General features: G+C 41.9%; 1 protein-coding gene across 1 annotated transcript in view; it reads left to right on the top strand.

Annotated features, from left to right (window-relative positions):
* ACOXL (acyl-CoA oxidase like) overlaps positions 1 to 18,985 on the top strand; it is a 389,909-nt gene that overhangs the window by 199,526 nt on the left and 171,398 nt on the right. Inside the window, 2 exon segments of the mRNA XM_078348358.1 lie at positions 16,685 to 16,729; positions 16,731 to 16,775. Coding sequence (XP_078204484.1) covers positions 16,685 to 16,729; positions 16,731 to 16,775 — 90 coding nt within the window.

Below are 18,985 nucleotides of genomic sequence, written 5' to 3'. Positions count from 1 at the left end.
CTCAGGGCCAGTCCCCACAGCAGGACTTTATGTCACCCCACATCAGTGGAGGGCCTTCTCTTATCTGCCCCCAGCTGCCCTGTTTCTCCTCAGTGTGTTCCAGAATTTCATGAAGAAGAACAGAAACAGGCAAAGCAGAGTGAAAAAAAACTACAAAATTGGAGTGCAGTGAAGTCTCAAAAAAGCTCTGCAACCTAGCACAACGATAAGGTTATCAGCAAACACGTGCTGATCCTTCCTTTCACATTAGATGCAGAGCTGCTCTTTGCTGCTTGGAGATGTAATCCAGCCGGCAGTGACTGAGAGATTATATTTAATGATTGCATAAGGGAACACTGAAACAATTGCAAGTGTTTGTAAATTTTTTCAGAAAGTGATGTGAGGCAGAGCCCCCTGCTTATTCAGTAGACTTTGTCTCAGGACTAACTCCTCAGGGAGATTCAACACCACCTCATTTATCTGGCATCAACCAACGCTTGGAACAGAGCCAAGGCCTGAAATAAACAAATCAGATCTCTGGGAATCCCAAAGAGATGTTGCAAAGCCTGCATGCTGGAGCTCAAGCCCTTACTCCACTCCTGAAGGAGCCTGTGGCCTCTGTTCCTGCTTGTTCCATGTGGCTCCTGGTTTCTGTGGGCTACAGAGGAAGGGCACAGGGATTGTGAATGCAGATGGCTAAGAGCACTCAGGAGCCAAAGACCAAGGAAGATCCAGAAGAACTATGAAAAAAAAAAAAGACCAGATTGAGGCCAGGCGCGGTGGCTCATGCCTGTAATCTCAGCACTTTGGAAGGCTGAGGCGGGCAGATCATGAGGTCAGGAGATCAAGACCATTCTGGCCAACACAGTAAAACCCCATCTCTACTAAAAATACAAAAATTAGTTGGGTGTGGCAGGGTGCACCTGTAGTCCCAGCTTCTTGGGAAGCTGAGGCAGGAGAGGCTTGAACCCAGGAGGCAGAGGTTGCAGTGAGCTGAGATTGTGCCACTGTACTCCAGCCTGGGTGACCGAGTGAGACTCCATCTGGAGAAAACAAACAGACTGAATAATGCAAGAGCACGGTGGGCTCCTGCCCAGCCCTAGGTGGGACTCGAAGCTCATCTGCAACAGTCCTCCAGGCAAAGTGGGCACCAGGCAGGCAGCAGGCTGCTGCGAGCAGAGACTGTCACTCGAGGATCTCCCCTCCAACATGGATGCTGCAGACTTACTGTTCCCTGGAATAACAAAGATGGTGTTTGTTTAAATACTTAGCTTCTCACAGCAACCCCCGAGACATGTACACTTCACTGCAGACCAGTAGGTCGGGCTGACTTAGATCTGATGTGGCAGAGGCCCTTTTGCTTCCTATACAGTTTCTTAAGATGCAGAACCATGAAAAATTCTGGCTAGTGCTTGGGTCATGGATAGCTGAGTCCAGCTGGCTGGAATTGCGTTTGTGGGCAGGACAGGGTCGAGCTGAGCTTTACCATAATGCCAAATGACTTGTGGATAGGTGGAAGGAGTTCAGGCGCTGTCCGTACTCAGAGAGTCCAAGGCTGAATCTGGCAAACTTCCCAAGAAGGATCTGTCTGTGGTCCAAGTGTCAATATTGCCCTCTAGTAGAAGGGCCTTCTCAGTGGTTACTAAGACAACTTTATCAGCCAGATTCTTTGCTCAAGAGTCTCATTTTTCCAGGGCATCAACTGGTTTCTGACCAACTCCCTTTCTTTTTATTTTATTGGTCAGAGATATGTTTCTCTGGAAGGGTCAAGACCCTTCAAGAAAAATCCCAAAGTTCCGGGGCTTTGGATTAAAGCCTAGGCTTCTCCTCTCCTCTGCTGTCACTTTCTGAGCATTCTGCTGACCCTAACCTATTTGGCTGTAGGGATTTACAAAGACAGCACAATAAAAATCACCTTGTGATTATAAATGATTCAACTTTGAAAGAACCTTGCTCTAAGATTAGAGGAATCAGCTCTTATTTTTTGGAAAAAAAAAAAATCATTTTTGACTCCTTGACATTCTCTGAGCCCCTGCTATGAGGAAGCACTAGGGACATGTACAGATGTTGTCACCTTTAATCCTCCAATAGTCTTGTGAGTAGGAGTTATTTTTCCATGGAAGGACAAACAAGGCCAGAAATAAGATGTTATTTCTCCAGATCTCCTAAAAGGCAGAGGCAAAGGTTCTGCAGGCCTTCCAAATGAAGGCTATTATCCCTAATTCAGAACTTTGCCCCCTTTTTTTGGCAGGTGATAACTTTCTTCCCTGGCCCTCTGGGTTCCGTGTTAATGAATGTTCTACCCTTAACCCTCATTTAACATAAGTCCATGGCTTTTAAACAAGCCTCTGTCTTTTGATGTTAATCTGTGGTTACTGGAAAAAATCGCTCCCCCGTGAGAGAGTCCATATGTCATCTTTGTGAGTGTCCTAGGTTAGTAGGTCCTATCTTGTCAGGCAAATTAGAGGGGGAGAGTAGCCAGCAGTAAAACTGACGCTCATCACTGATAAGGAAAAGAGAGATTGCTAAAATGACCCAGGGATAATCCATTTTATTTGGCAACATTCCTTTGAGGGTCTCAGCCCAAAATTCTTAAGGGCATAAACAAGGAGATTATAAATTTCGTAAGGAATGGATAGCAGCCAGACATAGGAGAGAATAATGGACAGAACTGGCATAGATCTTGGGCCAATTTGCCAAATTTTGAATCCACTGTATGTTGTTTAACTTTCTCATTTTACTCTCCCTTGAGACAGTTCATAACTCTCCAGAATGATTCACCCCATAGCCCAGCAAGAAACACGAAGGTTGGTGGTGGGGAGATGTGGTTTTATAAGTTGACTTCTCAATGTGTGACGTTCTTAGTTAAGATTATTTTGGATGCAGGTAAAAAAGGTCAATTATAAACTTTCTCCAGCAAGAATGAAGAATCAATCTTAAGGAGGAAGGGCAGAGAGAGAGCGAGAAATGGAGAGAGAGAGAGGGAGAGAGAAGTTCTGGAATTTAGGTCTCATTAGAATCAGGGACTGGGAAGGGGTTTGGAGTTCCCCAATCTGTGCTGGGGGGGGGGATCTCTCCATCTCTTGGGACCCATAGTCTCAGCCTTTGCATCTCTTGGTGTCTGCCCATTCTCCTTGTTCTTCTCTGCATTTAAGACTGTCAGTTGCTATGGAATTCATAGCATCTCTTTTCCAGCCACACTCTGAGATGGTGTTTCTCAGATCAAATGCTGAATCCCCATCTCAGTTGAGTCAGAGTCCTTCCCAACTCAGCCATTTCTGGTTACGGAATGGGGTCACGTGTCATGAACGTGTTGGTGGATGCCCTATCTCTGTGGGTGCTAAGAGAGTTCCCAAAGAATAAAAAAAGCTGAGCAGGTATCTATTATAATGTGTGGTAGTTTTAAAATTATTTTCTAATACTTTGAAGCTGGCATATAGAAATGGAGTTTGATTTTGTATGTTGATCTTATATTCAACAAGTTAGTTAAATTGCCATGTTAATTCTAATAACCTATTTGTAGCTCTTTTGGGTTTCCTATGAAGATAGTCATATCATCTGAGAAAAATGATAGCTTCTTCCTTTTCAATCATTTACATTTGTTTCTCTGTCTATTTTATTGAAGTGCCAAGAACTTCCAGTGCAATGGTTAAAGGAAGTGGTTCGTATAGGCACCTATATTTTATCATTGACTTTATTATTTCACCATTAAAGATATTATCTGTGTGGAACTTGTGCAGATAATCTTTATTATGTTAAGAAAAAGCCTGTTTTACTCTTCATTTATAAATAGTTTTGTGCATGTGTATATTCATTTGATTGGTTTTAAATTTTAAATATATTCATTTTATGAAATTATTTATCTGCATTTATTTTATTGAGATGATTGCACGTTTTCTTCCCTTTAAACTATTAATGTGGTGAATTTACATTAACAAATTTTCTATTGTTAATAAATCTTGAGTTTCGGGAACTATGCAACTCAGTCATAATGTATGTTTGTGTATTTAAAAAGCTGCTGATTTCACTTGCTAATATTTGTTTAGGGTTTTCTGCTCTGTGATTATGAGTGAGGTTGGCCTCTGCTATTCTTTTCTAGGGGTGTCCTTAATCTAGTTTGGATATCCAGGCTATATCATCCTCATTAAATCACTTGAAAGTGTTCCTTATTTTTCTGTTCTCTGGAAGAGTTTCTATAGAATTGTATTATCTTTTCCTTGAATATTTGGTACAAATATAACTATAAGGCTAAACAGACCTTGTGGTTTCTTTCTGAGAACATGTAAAGTGACTGGTTCTGTTTCTTTCCTGGTTATAAGCTACTCAGATCTTCTGTTCTTCTTGAGTCTGTTTTGCCAATTTTTATTTTCCTAGTAATTTGTACATTTCTTCTTAGTTTTAAAATGTATCAACCATAAAGTCTATGATACCCTGTTCTTTTTTTAACCCTTGCTCTATGGGTAGCTACGCTCCTTTGCCATTCCTAATATTGTTTCTTTTCCACAGCTGTCTTGTCACTTGATCTATTTTGTATATTTTTTCAAATAATAAACCTTTGGCTTTGTTCATCCTCTCTACTATATCTGGCTTTTCTATTTTATTGACCTTTATTGCTTCCTTTCTTTTGAGACAAGGTTTCACTGTGTCAGCCAGGTTAGAGTGCAATAGCGTGATCACAGCTTACTGCAACCTGGACTTCTTAGGCTCAAGTGATCCTCCTATCTCAGCCTCCTAAGTAGCTGGAATTACAGGTGCATGCTATCATGCCCAGCTAATTTTTTAAATTTGTGTAGAAATTGGGGTCTCACTATGTTGTCCAGGCTAGTCTCAAACTCCTGGGCTAAAACTATCCTCCTGCTTCAGCCTCCCAAAATGTTGGGATTACAGGCCACCCTGCCTGGCCGTTACTTATTTTCTTCTACTTTCTTTGGGTTTATTCTCCTGGTCCTCCTATAATATCTTAATTTGAAGGTTATCTCACTTTCTCCATTTCTCTTTTTCTATTATAAGCATTTAAAATGATAACTTTTCTTTTTAAATGCTGCATTTGTTATATCAACCATGATTTGATATATAAGATTTTCAGTTTATTGATTCTAAATTTATTTTAATTTTTATGGTGACTCATTTGATCCATGAATTAGCTGAGTATGTTTTTCAGTTTTCTAATGTCTGGTGTTTTTAAAAATTGCCAGCATTTGTTGAATTCTTATTATATGTCAAATATCTGTCTTTACACTTTACATTCATCAGCATAAATTCTCACAACGGCCCTATAGAGAAGGACTGTTCTGACCCCAACATTATGTATGTGAAAAGTGGGACACTGGGAGTTTGAGCAAGTTGCCCAAGATCACACAGCTCCTGAGTTGGGGGAGCTGAGCTTCAAATCCAGGCTGTTTTTTTAAGTTACCGTTCTTGTTATTATAATTACTGATATATATATTCAGTTAATTTCACATAGTCAGAGAAAATGGCTGATGTCATAAAGATTTTTTGAAAAATGTTTATGGCCTGTTCTGCGGTCTAAAGCCTGGTCAGTTTCCATGTGTGCCTCAAAGGGGTGTGTCTTCTGTAATTGGATGCAGGGTTTCAAATGTGACCAATAGATCAAGCTTCTTAGTAGCATTATTCAAATATGCCCTGTTCTTACTGAGGTTTTGGCCTGTCTGATCTATCAATTATTGAGAGATGTGTGCTGAATTCTCCCACTGTTGATAGTGGATTTGTCAGTGTATTAGTCCATTTTACACAGCTATAAGGAACTACCTGAGACTGGATAATTTGTGGGGAAAAAAATGTTTAATTAACTCACAGTTTCACAGGCTCTACAGGAATGGTGGGGTGGGTGACCTCAGGAAACTTACAATCATGGTGGAATGTGAAGGGGAAGCAATCATGGCTTACCATGGCAGAGCAAGGGTGACAGAGAGAAGTTGTGGGGGAGCCACACACTTTTAGATGATCAGTTCTCATGAGAATTCACTTGTTATTACAAGAACAAGGTGAAATCCACCCTGTGATCCAGTCACTTCCCACCAGACCCCTGTTCCAGTTGGACGTGAGATTTGGGTAGGGACACAAATGCAGACCATTTCAGTGTCTCTTTGTAATTTTATCAGTTTCAGTCTTATTATTTTGATATTGCATTATTAGATGTTTATAAGCTTAAAATTGTTATATTTTCCTAGTGAATTGATTCTTCGATCTTTATTTAGTGACTCCCTTTATCAATAGCAATGCCTTAAAAATTTATTTTGTCTGATATTAATATAAGGACAAAAGCCTCCATTTGGTTGGTATTTACCTGTTATATCCTTACACTTTCAACTTTTCTGTGCTTATGTGTCTTATAAACAACATTTGCTTATTTTTAAAATTGAATTTACCTTGACAATCTCATAAAACTTTTCTGTGTTTATGTGTCTTATAAACAACATTTGTCTATTTTTAAAATTAAATTTACCTTGAAATCTCATGACAATCTCATTGATACTTTGACAATCAATCAATGTGTTTGGTCTAAGTAATGATTGCCATCACTGATACATTTGAATTCATGTTTTCTATCTTACTCTTATTTTCTATTGTTGAGTCTTATCTTTGCTTGTCTGGACTTACAGCTTTCAGCTTTATGGTGTTTATGTTTCCTTTCCATCTTTCCCTTTTCTAGTTTTCACTTTACTTATGCTCATTTTGTGGTCACCCCAGCAATTTTAACATGCACATTTAACTTACAAAGTCTAAAGTTAATTATTAGCATTCTTTTCCCCCAACAACAGAGGAGCTTAGATTGCTTTAATTAATCACCAGCTCCCAACCTCTAAACTATTGTTGTCCACTACTTCAGTACTGTTTTTGCTTTCCACAATTTTCAGTACTGTGTTTTTTAATCCCACAAATTACCCATCATATTTATTATTATATGGAATCATTTTTGTCTTTAGCGTTACCACCATTTACCAATTTATTTGCTCACAATTCCTTCTTGCATCTCTGTAGTCATTTCCTGGTTTCTGGAGCACTTTCTTCTAAACACCATTTCTTGTGGGTCTGTAGTTTTTGTCTGAATCTGTCTGTTTCATCTCAATCTAGAAAGGTTACATATTGTTTAGTATAGAATTCATTGTTGATAGTTATTATCTCTCAGCACGTTGAAGTTTTGCCTCTGGATTATCTTGTTGCTTAGGAATAGTAATTTTTCATGGCAATCTATTTTTTCTTTCTGTTTCTTTTAAGATATTTTATTTGCCATCATGACCTATGGTTTCACTACAATGTTTATAAATATAAATTTGGTTGTATTCGTCTTTGATTCATTTGAGGTTGATAGATATGTGGATTTGTGTCACTAACAATTCTGTAACATTTTATTCAAAACGTTTTATTCAGAATATTCAAAATGACATTCTGTGACTGTCATTTTGAATATTGTTTTCCATGTTCTTTACATTATCTCCTTCTAGGTATATTAGGCTGTATCAATAGCTGCTGCCTGTGCAGTTTTGATTCTGTTGATTTTTTAACCTTCTGCTCATCTTTTATTTGCTCTTGTGAATAAGTAGGTGAATAAGCCTGTGAATAAGTAGGTGGATGGTGCAGTGCTGACTGCCTCTTTCATTCTCAGCCCTCAGTAAGCCCTTCACTGTCTGCCCCATCCCCCCAGCCCCAGCTAGTCCACTCCTCTTTCTTTCTCTCTCTCTCATCACCTATGGTCTGTGCTCCACTCAGCAGCTGGAATCATTTTTTAAAATCACAAATAATGTTACTCCAAAGCTTACAATTTATTTTTAACTTTACATTGCACCTAAACTAACATAAAATAAATCCCCAAGATAGCTGCTGAGGCCCTGGGTGACTTGACCCCTGTCTGCTCCCAAAGTCTTTTCTTTGGGCCCCTCCCCCTCACTCACCACCTCCAGCCCAGACTTCTTTCCAAGCCCTGGACGTTCTGTGCCCCTTCATGCCTCAGGGCGTTTGCACAGGCTGCTCCCTCAGCTGGAACAAGAGTCCTCCCATTCCCAGATTGGCTGAATTCCCTTCTTTACATTTCCAAATTAAGTAAGCCCTCTGAAAACATTTTCTGGCATCCAGGTTAGAGGTGGTTTCTCTTAATATTTTTATTCTCACAGAACCTCCCTGCTCCTGCCTTTTCCTTTCTGGAACTTGCCACAGATTTTTAATTACTTATTGTATTTGTCTACCTGACCAATGCCTGTCTCTCTCATGAGGACAAGGCTATGGCTGTAGTTCACTATGGGTAGCGTAGTGCCTAAAATGGAGGGAGCCTTGGTATGCATTTGGGGACAGGATTCATGAAGGAACTCCCTCCTGTCCTGCCCACTCTGTCCCCTCAAAGGGGGCACAGGGCAGCAGTGACAGGGTCCCCTCAAAGCATGCGGCAGGATGGGGCAACCTGCCATCATTCTACTGGACTCAGAATTCTGAATTCATGAGACCCAACAGAGATCTCAGCCATCACAGGACAGGTTGCAGTGAATCTCCATGCTCACAGGTCCCCTCACATACGGGTTCTGCACTGCTAGGCACGGTGGAGGTCATAGGCGTAAAGTTAGTGCAACTCAAAGACATGGTGCTTCCTGGTTGATGGGTCAGTCTCTGTATTTTTAATTGGCATCCTCTAACAAATAAGATAAGATTGATTTCATCGTTTCTTCTTCTTCAGATTAACAGAATATATCCGCATTTGTTTAAAAGGGGGAAAGAACGCCTGTTTCTAATTTGTTCAGATACAGTTATTAAATGTAATCATACAGTAAAAAATTCATCAATGTTAAAAACAGCAGGAAAATATTAAACTTTCCATGTACAAAGTTTGGATCATAAAATGTTTCGTGGGGCTCTCACTGAAACAGGACACAACCTTACTGACATTCACAATTAGTTGCTAAGAGGCTCGATGTAACCCAGAAGGCAGAGCACGGAGGAGCTGTCTACAGAGCCTGTGCTTGCTTCCCAGAGCCCAGGTTCTGGCTGCTTCCCTCTCTGAGGATTCCGCTGGCATTTAGAACACGGGTTTAGAGTTCCCTTTGTCTAGCCTGTATTTCTTTCCCTCCTGCTTAGGAATAAAGTTAAGCTCATGGAAAATCTTACTCACTTTTTTTTCAGATGAAACCTGTTTCTTCCACTACTGCCCTTTTATTCCCCACCACCCATCGATCCCACCAAGAGTATACAAATGAATATCCTCACTCAGGAGTCCAACATAGGAAAGAGAAAAATTTCATTTCATAATGAAAACCTAAGGTGCTACTTACTGAGTGCCTTGAGTTGATGGCTTAGACTCCAAAAGATTTGTTCATATTAGAGAAGCAGTTAACACTGATTTATTTCTGGTCATGAACAGACACGGTTTGAGATCATAACTCCCACACTCTGTATTCATCTGTGCTGGCTGCTATACAAAGTGCCATAGACTGGGTGAATTAAACAATAGGAATTTCTTTTCTCACAACTCTGGAGTTGAAGCCTGGGATCCAGGTGTGGGTAGGGTTGGTCTCTTCTGAGGCTCTCTTCTTGGCTTATGGATGACCATCTCTTGCCTGTGTCACGTTCCTCCCTGTGCATCTGCATCCTGATGTCCTCTTAAAAGGACACCAGTCAATATTGGATTAGGGCTGCCCATTTACCTCCTTTAATCTTAACTAACCCTTTTAAGGTCCTCTTTTGAAATATAGCTACATTCTGAGGTTGTAGGGGTTAGCATTTCAACATAAGAATTTTGTGGGGGGCCGGGGTGCTGGCTCATGCTGGTAATCCCAGCACTTTGGGGGGCTGAGGTGGGCAGATCACCTGAGGTCGGTAGTTTGAGACCAGCCTGGTCAACATGGCGAAACCCCATCTCTACTAAAAATACAAAAAAAGCCCGGCACAGTTGCAGGTGCCTGTAATCCCAGTTACTTTGAAGACTGAGGCAGGAGGATCTCTTGAACCTGGGAGGCAGAGGTTGTAGTGAGCCAAGATTGCGCCACTGCACTCTAGCTTGGGTGACAGAGCAAGACTTCATCTCAAAAAAAAAATTTTTTTTTTTTGAGGGGACACAATGTAGCCCATAGTGCCTGCGTATGAGCGCGCGCGTGCACACACACATACACACACACACTCTCTTTCTCTCTCTCTCTCTCTCTCTCTGTCTGTCTGTCTCTCTCTCTCTCATGCATATGCTCTGTACTTTTCTATAGACCTCTTACAACTGCATGTTTAGTTTTAATCTGAGATATAGCAAGGCCCCAGTGATTAGGTCTTTCAGTGAAGAGATTCCCAACAGAGACATATGAGGTGAGAGCCCCATGCACCATTAGCAAGGCATCATTGGCCACGTGTCAGCCCTGGGGAGACCTGGCTGGCCCAGCACACAGGCCAGTCTGTGTGGGGAATGGTCCCTAACAACTGGAACAATGGCTATTGGTTCAGGGGCCCTCACGCTGTAATCAGCACCACCTCAGCTGGGAAGGATATGGATGTGCTTTTAGGGAACTGAACCCCCAGGCTTCCATTCAGTTGGCAGCTCCAAATGGACACAGAAGCCTGTGGATCATGTGTGATGTGGCAGCCTCTGTTGAGCAGGCATCTGTGGCACCCTGGTTAAAGCCAAGACAATTCAGAGGCTGAGAGAAATGAAAACGAATCCCCAGGGGACTGAGGGAGCCCATGGCCCACAGATGGAAGGAAAATGACCTGTGGCAGGAATGGGAGTGAAGAGCATGAAATGCAAGCATGGTAATTTCACCAGAATGCTTTGGATTCCTCTGGACAATGCCATGAAGGACCCTGAGCATCCTGGGACACCAAGGAGCCTGTGCTTCCTCCAGGACAGATGCAGGTTCTTATCTGTTGACTCCTGGAGGGCTGCACTGGAGAGGAAAACATTTGGCATCTGGCATGACTCCCTGCAGAGGAGTCCCTGCCCTGCCCTGCCCTGCCCTGCCCTGGGAACTAGTGGGTCTTTTCTACCTGTGGCAAAAATTGACTTGATCGAGATACCTCATTCTGAGATTGGTTTGCCCAGGCCTACATGGCCCCTCTAGGCAGACAAGACCCCTCATGTGTTGCTTCTGAATCAAACACAGGGCCCAGGCAGATGGAGCTCCAGGGACAGAGTAAGGGAAACCGTGGAATCTTGCTTGGCTGAGTGTGGATGGCCTTTTGTGTTGACTAAAGGTTTGAGGGAGATGGCAGAATGTTAATGGAGGACCGCAGGGCCACTCCATGTGACTCTGCCCTCTCTCTACTGAGCCTGAGGCCATAGCCCTGCCCTGCACCATGAGCTGCAGGCAGGAGGCTGTTGGCTCTTGACCCAGCTCCCCTGGTGCCTGGGGTGACATTCAGCTTCAGAGGTCACCCTGTTTTTCTTGGGCATTGACTCAAAGTCCCTTTAAGTGCAAAGTCTTTGTTTCTTGTTTTCTCCTTCTCCACTTCCTCCCCCTTGAAAAGAGCTGATGGCCAATTGTCACTGGGGCCCAGGAGAGGCTTCTTCTTTCCCTCTCACTTCTTTGTCCTTAGCTGCACCTGTCCTGGTCTTTATGAGGTGTGGCTATCTCCATGCTGGGCTGATTAGAGGTTCATGTCACATCCTTTGGGAGAGCTTAAGTTACCCCTAGTTGCCATTTCTAGCCTACCTCCCCATCACCCCTGAGAATCAGGGATGCTGGGACACTGCCCAGTATCAACATTTAGCTCCCCAGGCTATAGAAGCTGAGGCAAGGTTTACATTCACTGTTCTCTACCCACTCTTTTTTCAGCCATGACTGCATATATAATTAGCTGTGTTCAGTAAGGGCCAAGTAAGACCAGGATCTCAGAGTCAAAGTTGGGCACCACGCCGAGGCCAGAGTAGCATGTGGCAGGTGTTGGGGACAGGTGGGAAAATTTCTACCCAAGGCCACAGGTGATCCCAGCCCAGATCCAGGGACTAGAAGGGAGGAGTATAAGGCTGCCTGTCCTAAATAAAGGGCAAGGGGTTAGAAAGTGAAGGTGGTGGGTGGGACAGCTGTTTTAAGCAGAGAGGTAGGGACACTTTCCTTGCAGTAAAACTACTTTGGACCTGAAACCAGGGAGCCCCACGGAGTTCAGAGGGGAGTGTTCCAGACAGGGGGAACAGGATTGCAAAACCCAAGGGAAGTAGGCAAGCCAGTGTGGCCAGAATAAACCTCAACAAGATTCAGGGAAAACTCACTGAACTTCAGCTTTCTCATCCTGAAAACTGGAGTGATGTGATGTGAAAAGCAGAAATGACACATTGTATGTGGCACATATGAAAGCTGACCTTCGGAAATGGCCTCCATGACCGTGCTTCTCTGGGCACACGTTGTGATGCTGGTCTGTAAAGACTTGTAAAGGTCTTCTCTAACTGTCCCTTCCATGTGCAGTCATGGCCTCCTCCTCTCAGAACATTCCATGGCTCCCTTTTACCCAGATCAGCTCCATTGTCAGCTTCTGGGTCTTTCATTTCCTCCCTCACCAATCCTGACAACTCCTCTCCATCCTTGTGATCCTTGGTCCTATCACAAGCATCTTTCTGGGGGTTTTTCTCAGACACCCATTTACCTTCTGCCTTGGAAGGTTGTGCATGATGTTTTTCTTTCTTTTTAAAATAAAATTTCTGGTTGTTGTTGCTGTTGTTAAAGTGCTTGTGTATTGCTTTTAGTAATTAATTTTGTTTAAAAAGTTCATTTTTGTCATAAATCAGACTTTTATTTGCCACTATGATAAGTCTGAACTTTAAACAGATTCTTGGACTGGTGGTTCATATCCATCAGCTCGTTCAACTTTAGCACCTTTCTCGTCCCCAGTGGCTTTTCCAGAACTACTGCTTACCGGGAAGCTCCATGAGTTTTCCCAATTCCAACTTGGGCTTCTTCAGCATTTTTACTTTTCTAACAAAGACATGATGGAGAGGATAAACAGATTGGCGAGCCTTTTCTGTGTCTTTCCCAATGCTGTCTGGAATCAACTTATTGACCACTTCTTTCAAGTCATTTGTCTGCACCTCTCGGGTCATGATTTCCATCATCTTCTGGATTTGGCGGACCTGTTGGTGCTGAGCATAAGAGGTCTTCCGTATCTGATTATTATGTTTTTTAGTAAAACCAACACAAAACAGATGAAGCAAGTAACCATTAGTAGTCTTGACATCAACATGAGCTTCAATCACTGTCTGCCATTTTTTGACCATGGAACACATTTTGCCATGGGTAAGATCCATGCCATGGAAGTTAGTCAGGCAGTTTTTGCCCTGAACACCTTCAGTAATCAGCTTGAATTTCCTAAATGTAACTTCATCATTCTGCAGATCAGCAAGACTAACTTCAGACACATGCCACTTGAGGCCATCATTTTGGTTCCTTGGGTCCTGGCGACTAGCATCTTTCCAATCTTTCTTATATTGAACATAGCAGGTGCTTTCACATCACAGCAATCTTAGAAAATGGATCAACCACTTTTCTTCTTGGCTCCCTTTTTGCCGCCTTTCATAAGGCACATGTTCTTGCCAACTGCCATGGTGCTGCTCCAAAAAGTTCATTTTTAATCAAAAAACGATGCAGACACACATGCACAAACTGTTTATAATTATTTGTCCCCAAAGAATTCGAGGCCTCAACTGTAGAATGTAAGTCACTCGAGTAGATGGCTGCAAGCCCCGTTTAGTGACTGCTCTATGCCATGGGTCTTTCTGTAAGCCACATACACGTTTACCCAGAACATGAATTCTAGGACTTTCTAAGCCTGGTTAGTTTCTAAATGGGTCAGCTCAGGGTCCCAAGGATTGAGACTTCTGTGAGGCCAGGCGTTTCTGGCTTATTCCAAAGAAATCAGATTATAAATACACCCTTGTTGTTTTCAGGAGGTGGGAAGCAACATAACAACCACAACCTTGCCTCGCACGTGGTTGGACTTTTATTTTTCTTGTAGCTGTTTCATTTTCAGTTGCCCACAAGCTGTTTGAGAGCTGTGAGCCTTGTTACCTAAGCTCTCAAGGGCCAGGTAGAGTCCAGAATCAACACGCAGTTTCACTTGACTTTCAAACCAGAAGAGGAGCTCAGAGCAGAGTTTCATCACATAGGAGAGAAATTAATTATATTTCATGTGAAGAGCTGATACAGAACATCTTTGTGCTCCTGGAACTCCATTGCCTGTTTTCTGAGAAACTGTTTTCTGAGTGTCTTTTTGCTGGTTCTGCCCTTTGAGCAGATTCTCTCTCCTGTCATGTTAAAGCCCAGCCTGGCTTTCAGGGCAGGGTGCAAGTAAGTTTAAAAAGTGTCAGAGAGGCCGGGCACGGTGGCTCAAGCCTATAATCCCAGCACTTTGGGAGGCCGAGGCAGGTGGATCACGAGGTCAAGAGATCGAGACCATCCTGGTCAACATGGTGAAACCCCGTCTCTACTAAAAATACAAAGAAATTAGCTGGGCATGGTGGTGCGCGCCTGGAATCTCAGCTACTCGGGAGGCAGGAGAATTGCTTGAACCCAGGAGGCGGAGGTTGCGGTGAGCTGAGATCAAGCCATTGCACTCCAGCCTGGGTAACAAGAGTGAAACTCCGTCTCAAAAAAAAAAAAAAAAATGTGTCAGAGAACAACAAAGAGCCTGTTGCCCTCTCCCCTGCTGGAGGAGAGCAGAGAAAAATGCTCAGAAAAAAAGCACTTTGTTCCTTCAACAGTATTTTGAGCGTTTTGCAGCTGGGCTTCTTGGGTATAACCTCTGCTTCTCAACACTGACGTGCTGTATAGTCTGTTCTCACACTGATTAATAAAGACATATCCGAGACTGGGTAATTCATAAGGGAAAGAGGTTTAATGGACTCACAGTTCCACATGGCTGGGGAGGCCCCACAAATGAAAGCTCACCCTTGGAAATCGCCTCCATGACTGTGGCTCTCCCCACAATCATGGTGGAAGATCAAGGAAGAGCAAAGTCACGTCTTACATGATGGCAGATGAGAAGGCATATGGCAGGGAACTACCCCTTATAAAACCATCAGCTCTCATAAGACTTATTCACTACTGTGAGAGCAGGGCAGGAAAAACCTGCCACCATGATTCAGTTACCTCCCACTGAGTCCATCCTATGATATGTGGGGACCATTACAATTTAATATGAGATTTGGATGGGGGCACAGAGCCAAACTATATCAGGTGGTATATTTAGTGTTAATCTTCTACATCGGAACTTGACAGATGATTCAAGAACATTCCAACACAATCCTGAACCTCACTTGCTTCATCTGTAAAATGGGAATAATGCCTACTTCACAGGGCCATTGTGAGGATGAAAGGGATTCTGTAAGGTAAAGGAAGTATATGTGAAGTCCCAGCACAGTATCTAGCAGAGATAGAATGAGAAGGGTGAAAATGACTACACTGTAGCCTTATGGGGAAATCACTCTGTGGCAGGACCACACTTCGTCAGAACCTGATTTTATGTGGTTTGCCTACAAGACAGTTTTAATTCTGTGATTATTATGGGGTGGGGGAGGTGAACTTATGGTTGGAAATGTTACTGATTTACTTATCCATAAACAAAATCAGTTTAACCTTATGAAGGTAATTAAGGCTTCTGCTGGGAACTCCTTTGCTTCTGTAAACTGCAGGTGGTAACACAGCCCAGATAGCCTTGATGGAGAAGAGGGAAAGGTGGCTGGGCCTTTCAGGGTGGCTCTCCCCACAGGAGCAAGGCTGATGCTCACAAGTTTTCAGGGCTCTGAGGGTGGCAGGACCCCAGAAATCGAGGATTCTAGGACTCCTGTGGCTATTTTCAGAAGTGAAGCAGGTCTCCCAGGCATGAAGGGTACCCATTGGCCTCTGGGGCTTGAAAATGCTATTGGGGCAAAATTTGTCATTCCATATTCAGAGCTAAAGGGCTTACTGCACATACTCCTGGGAGACGTAACAGGACAGTCAGCTTTGGCGTGACGGACAGAGGCAGAAGTGATTTGTGGAAGTGGGCTTGGACAGTGGGAACAATTCTGGAGATTTCACAGGGAGGACAAAAAGCTGGAAGAAGGAGGTAGTACAGAGGCCCTCAGAAGGGGAAGGGCCTGGGGCCACACAAAGACAGGCTTTGCTTCCTTCTTGTTTTGCTTGGAGCTGAACTTACTTTCTCCTATGTAGCTGATTCTCTGGTTTGTGTGCAGAAACACTGCTAACACTGCCATTTAAATAAGGATTTCAGGAAGTAAAAAAAAAAAAAAAAAAAACTGCAGGAGTGAGAATTTATGGTGCAGGGTATTTAATGATACTAAGATGCAGAGTGGCAATTTAAGATGTTAATGTTGCCTCCCAAGGAATTTTTAGGTATACAGGCTAATTTTCAAAAGGGTTACTGGTGGTGGGGAAGCATCTTTCCCCTACATACAGTGAGGTGTAATCACTAGTACCTTGATATTTATTAGAATTTGGAAGAGAGATGAAAAAAACTTAGTCTACTTTATTGAAATCTTTTGCAGAAATATGACGTGATCACTTTCAAATTGTTTTTTTTTTTTTTTACCAACAAAATAATATTCTTGAGCCAAAAGTTAATATAAGGAATCAAAATTCTTACAGTGGTTATTCTGGCTAGGAGAAATATGATTGTTTTCCTCTTTTTAATTTTCTGTATATTTTTAATTTTAAAGAAAATGTGAGTCCTGTATAATGATGGGGTTGCAAATTTGAAATGTGTTCTTTTTTTCTTTTTTCTGCAATAGGGTTACATGATGGAAAATCAAATCTCAGGCTTAAAGCGTGACACTTGATGTGCTTGTCACTTTTGAAGGTGACAATGTTGTTATGCTTCAGGTAAGATTCGGGAAATGTTTTCAAGATCAAAAATTATCCAGAAGTTTGAAGTGTTTCACAGGTTTTATTTTTAGCTGATGGCTTTAATTGGCAGGTGCTTCCTATTAGGCACTTGATATTTGTTGCAGCTGAACAGGGGATTAAATTATTTCTCTCTTAGCTGATTGTTGACTTTGAACTATATATTTTTGATTTAAGAAAACCACTTGAACATAGTGAGTAAGATTCATCTACTAGGAAGGCTATGCCCCAGAAGATGAACAGGCAAAAGACATAAAAACCCAATTTACAAAAGAACGGGAATGGGTTAGCCTCCTTATGATCTAGGAAATGCATGTTAGACTGTTCTGCAATACTGTTTTCCATTCTCAATCAAATAGGCTCATGTTTTAAAGTATGTTGAAGTCCCCATGTTGGCACAGTGGGGTCCTCTTGCATGTTGCTGTTGAACTGTGTATAATTCTACTTCTGGGCTGTATCTTAAGTTAGTAACAACCTGGAATACAGAAAACTTTAAGGCACAAACATTTTCACCAGTACATTATTTATTACAGCAATAATGTTGGAATCTAAATTTTCAACAATAGGAAAATTATTATACAGTATAAATCATGTTCTGGCCACTCAGTGGGAAATTATATAGCTTTTAAAATAGTGCTTTCAAAGAGTGCTATTTTTAACAGAAATTAAAAACTTATGATATGGTAAGTAAAAATGACTCAAAAACGTACAGTCATGCATTGCTTAACAACAGGAACATATCCCGAGACATTTGTTTTTAGGCCATTTCATCGTTGTGAACATCATAGAGTTCACTTACATAAACCTAGATGGCACAGCCTACTCCACACCTAGGCTATGTGGTGGAGGCTATTACTCCTAAGCTAACACCTGTACAGCATGATACTGGACTGAACACCATAGGCTACTACAACATAATTTTTGTTTTTTATTGATACATAATATTTGTACATATATAAGGGATACATGTGATGTTTTGTTGCATGGCTTGAATGTGTAATGATCAAGTCAGAGTTTTTAGGGTGTCCATCACCTCGTGTATTTATCATTTCTATGTGTTGGGAACATTTCAAGTCCTCTCTTCTATGTATTTTGAAATATGTAATTAATGTTAACTCTAGACCCTCTACTCTGCTGTCAAACATTAGAACTTATTCCTTCTGTCTGACCGTATCTTTGTACTGATTAATCAACCCGTTCATCCCCACAGCTCCCCCACACTCCTTTCCCAGCCTCTGATATCTATCATTCAACTCTTTACTGTGATGAGATCAACTTTTTTAGCTCTTATGTATGAGTAAGAACACTCTATATTTGTCTTTCTGTTCCTGACTTATTTCACTTAACGTAATGACCTCCAGTTCCATTTATGTAGCTACAAATGCAATGATTTCATTTTTTATGGCCAAATAGTATTCCATTATGTATATATACCATATTTCCTTTATCTATTTCACTGTGTGATGGGTATTTAGGTTGATTCCACATCTTTGCTATTATGAATAGTGCTGCAGTAAACATGTGGGTGCAGGTATACCTTTGATATATTGATTTATTTTTCCTTTGGATAAATACCCACTCATGGAATTGCTGGATCATAGGGTAGTTCTATTTTTAGGGTTTTTTTTTTATTTTAGTTTTTGAGAAACCTCCATCCTGCTTTTTATAGTGGCTGTACTAATTTACATTCCCACCAACAGTGCCTAACACAAATTTTATGTTTAAGTATTTGCATATGGAAGCATACTGAAGCATAGAAAAGGTAATGTGTTGTGCTATGACATCATGATGGCAAAGATATTCCTAGGTGATAGAAAATTTTTAGCTGGGGCACATGACTGTATAAAGAATGTGATCATGATTTGGGGTTTTTAAAAAAGGAAAATAAGAACTTCTAGCCTGCCAAGATGGAATAGCCTCATTCCTCAAAGATCTTCCTGTTCACAATTAAATTTCCTGGATAAAACACAGCAGACAAGCATGGGAGGAGAAGACCCTGGAAGGGGGAAAGAAGAAGGAGGCCACATAGGGACTTTGGGACTTGAAGAATGAAACAGAATTAAGGTCTCTGGATTTCCTTGTTGCCTCCCAGACAGGATACACATCTTCTCCCCTATTTTAGCAGAAACCAGTGAGCAGTGGAGCTTTTACCTCATCCAGCATCAATGAGGCACAGTGAGGTGGTGGAA

This window comes from Callithrix jacchus, chromosome 14 (genome assembly GCF_049354715.1).
Source record: "Callithrix jacchus isolate 240 chromosome 14, calJac240_pri, whole genome shotgun sequence".
NCBI lineage: Eukaryota > Metazoa > Chordata > Mammalia > Primates > Cebidae > Callithrix > Callithrix jacchus.
This window is presented reverse-complemented; position numbering and strand designations above follow the sequence as displayed.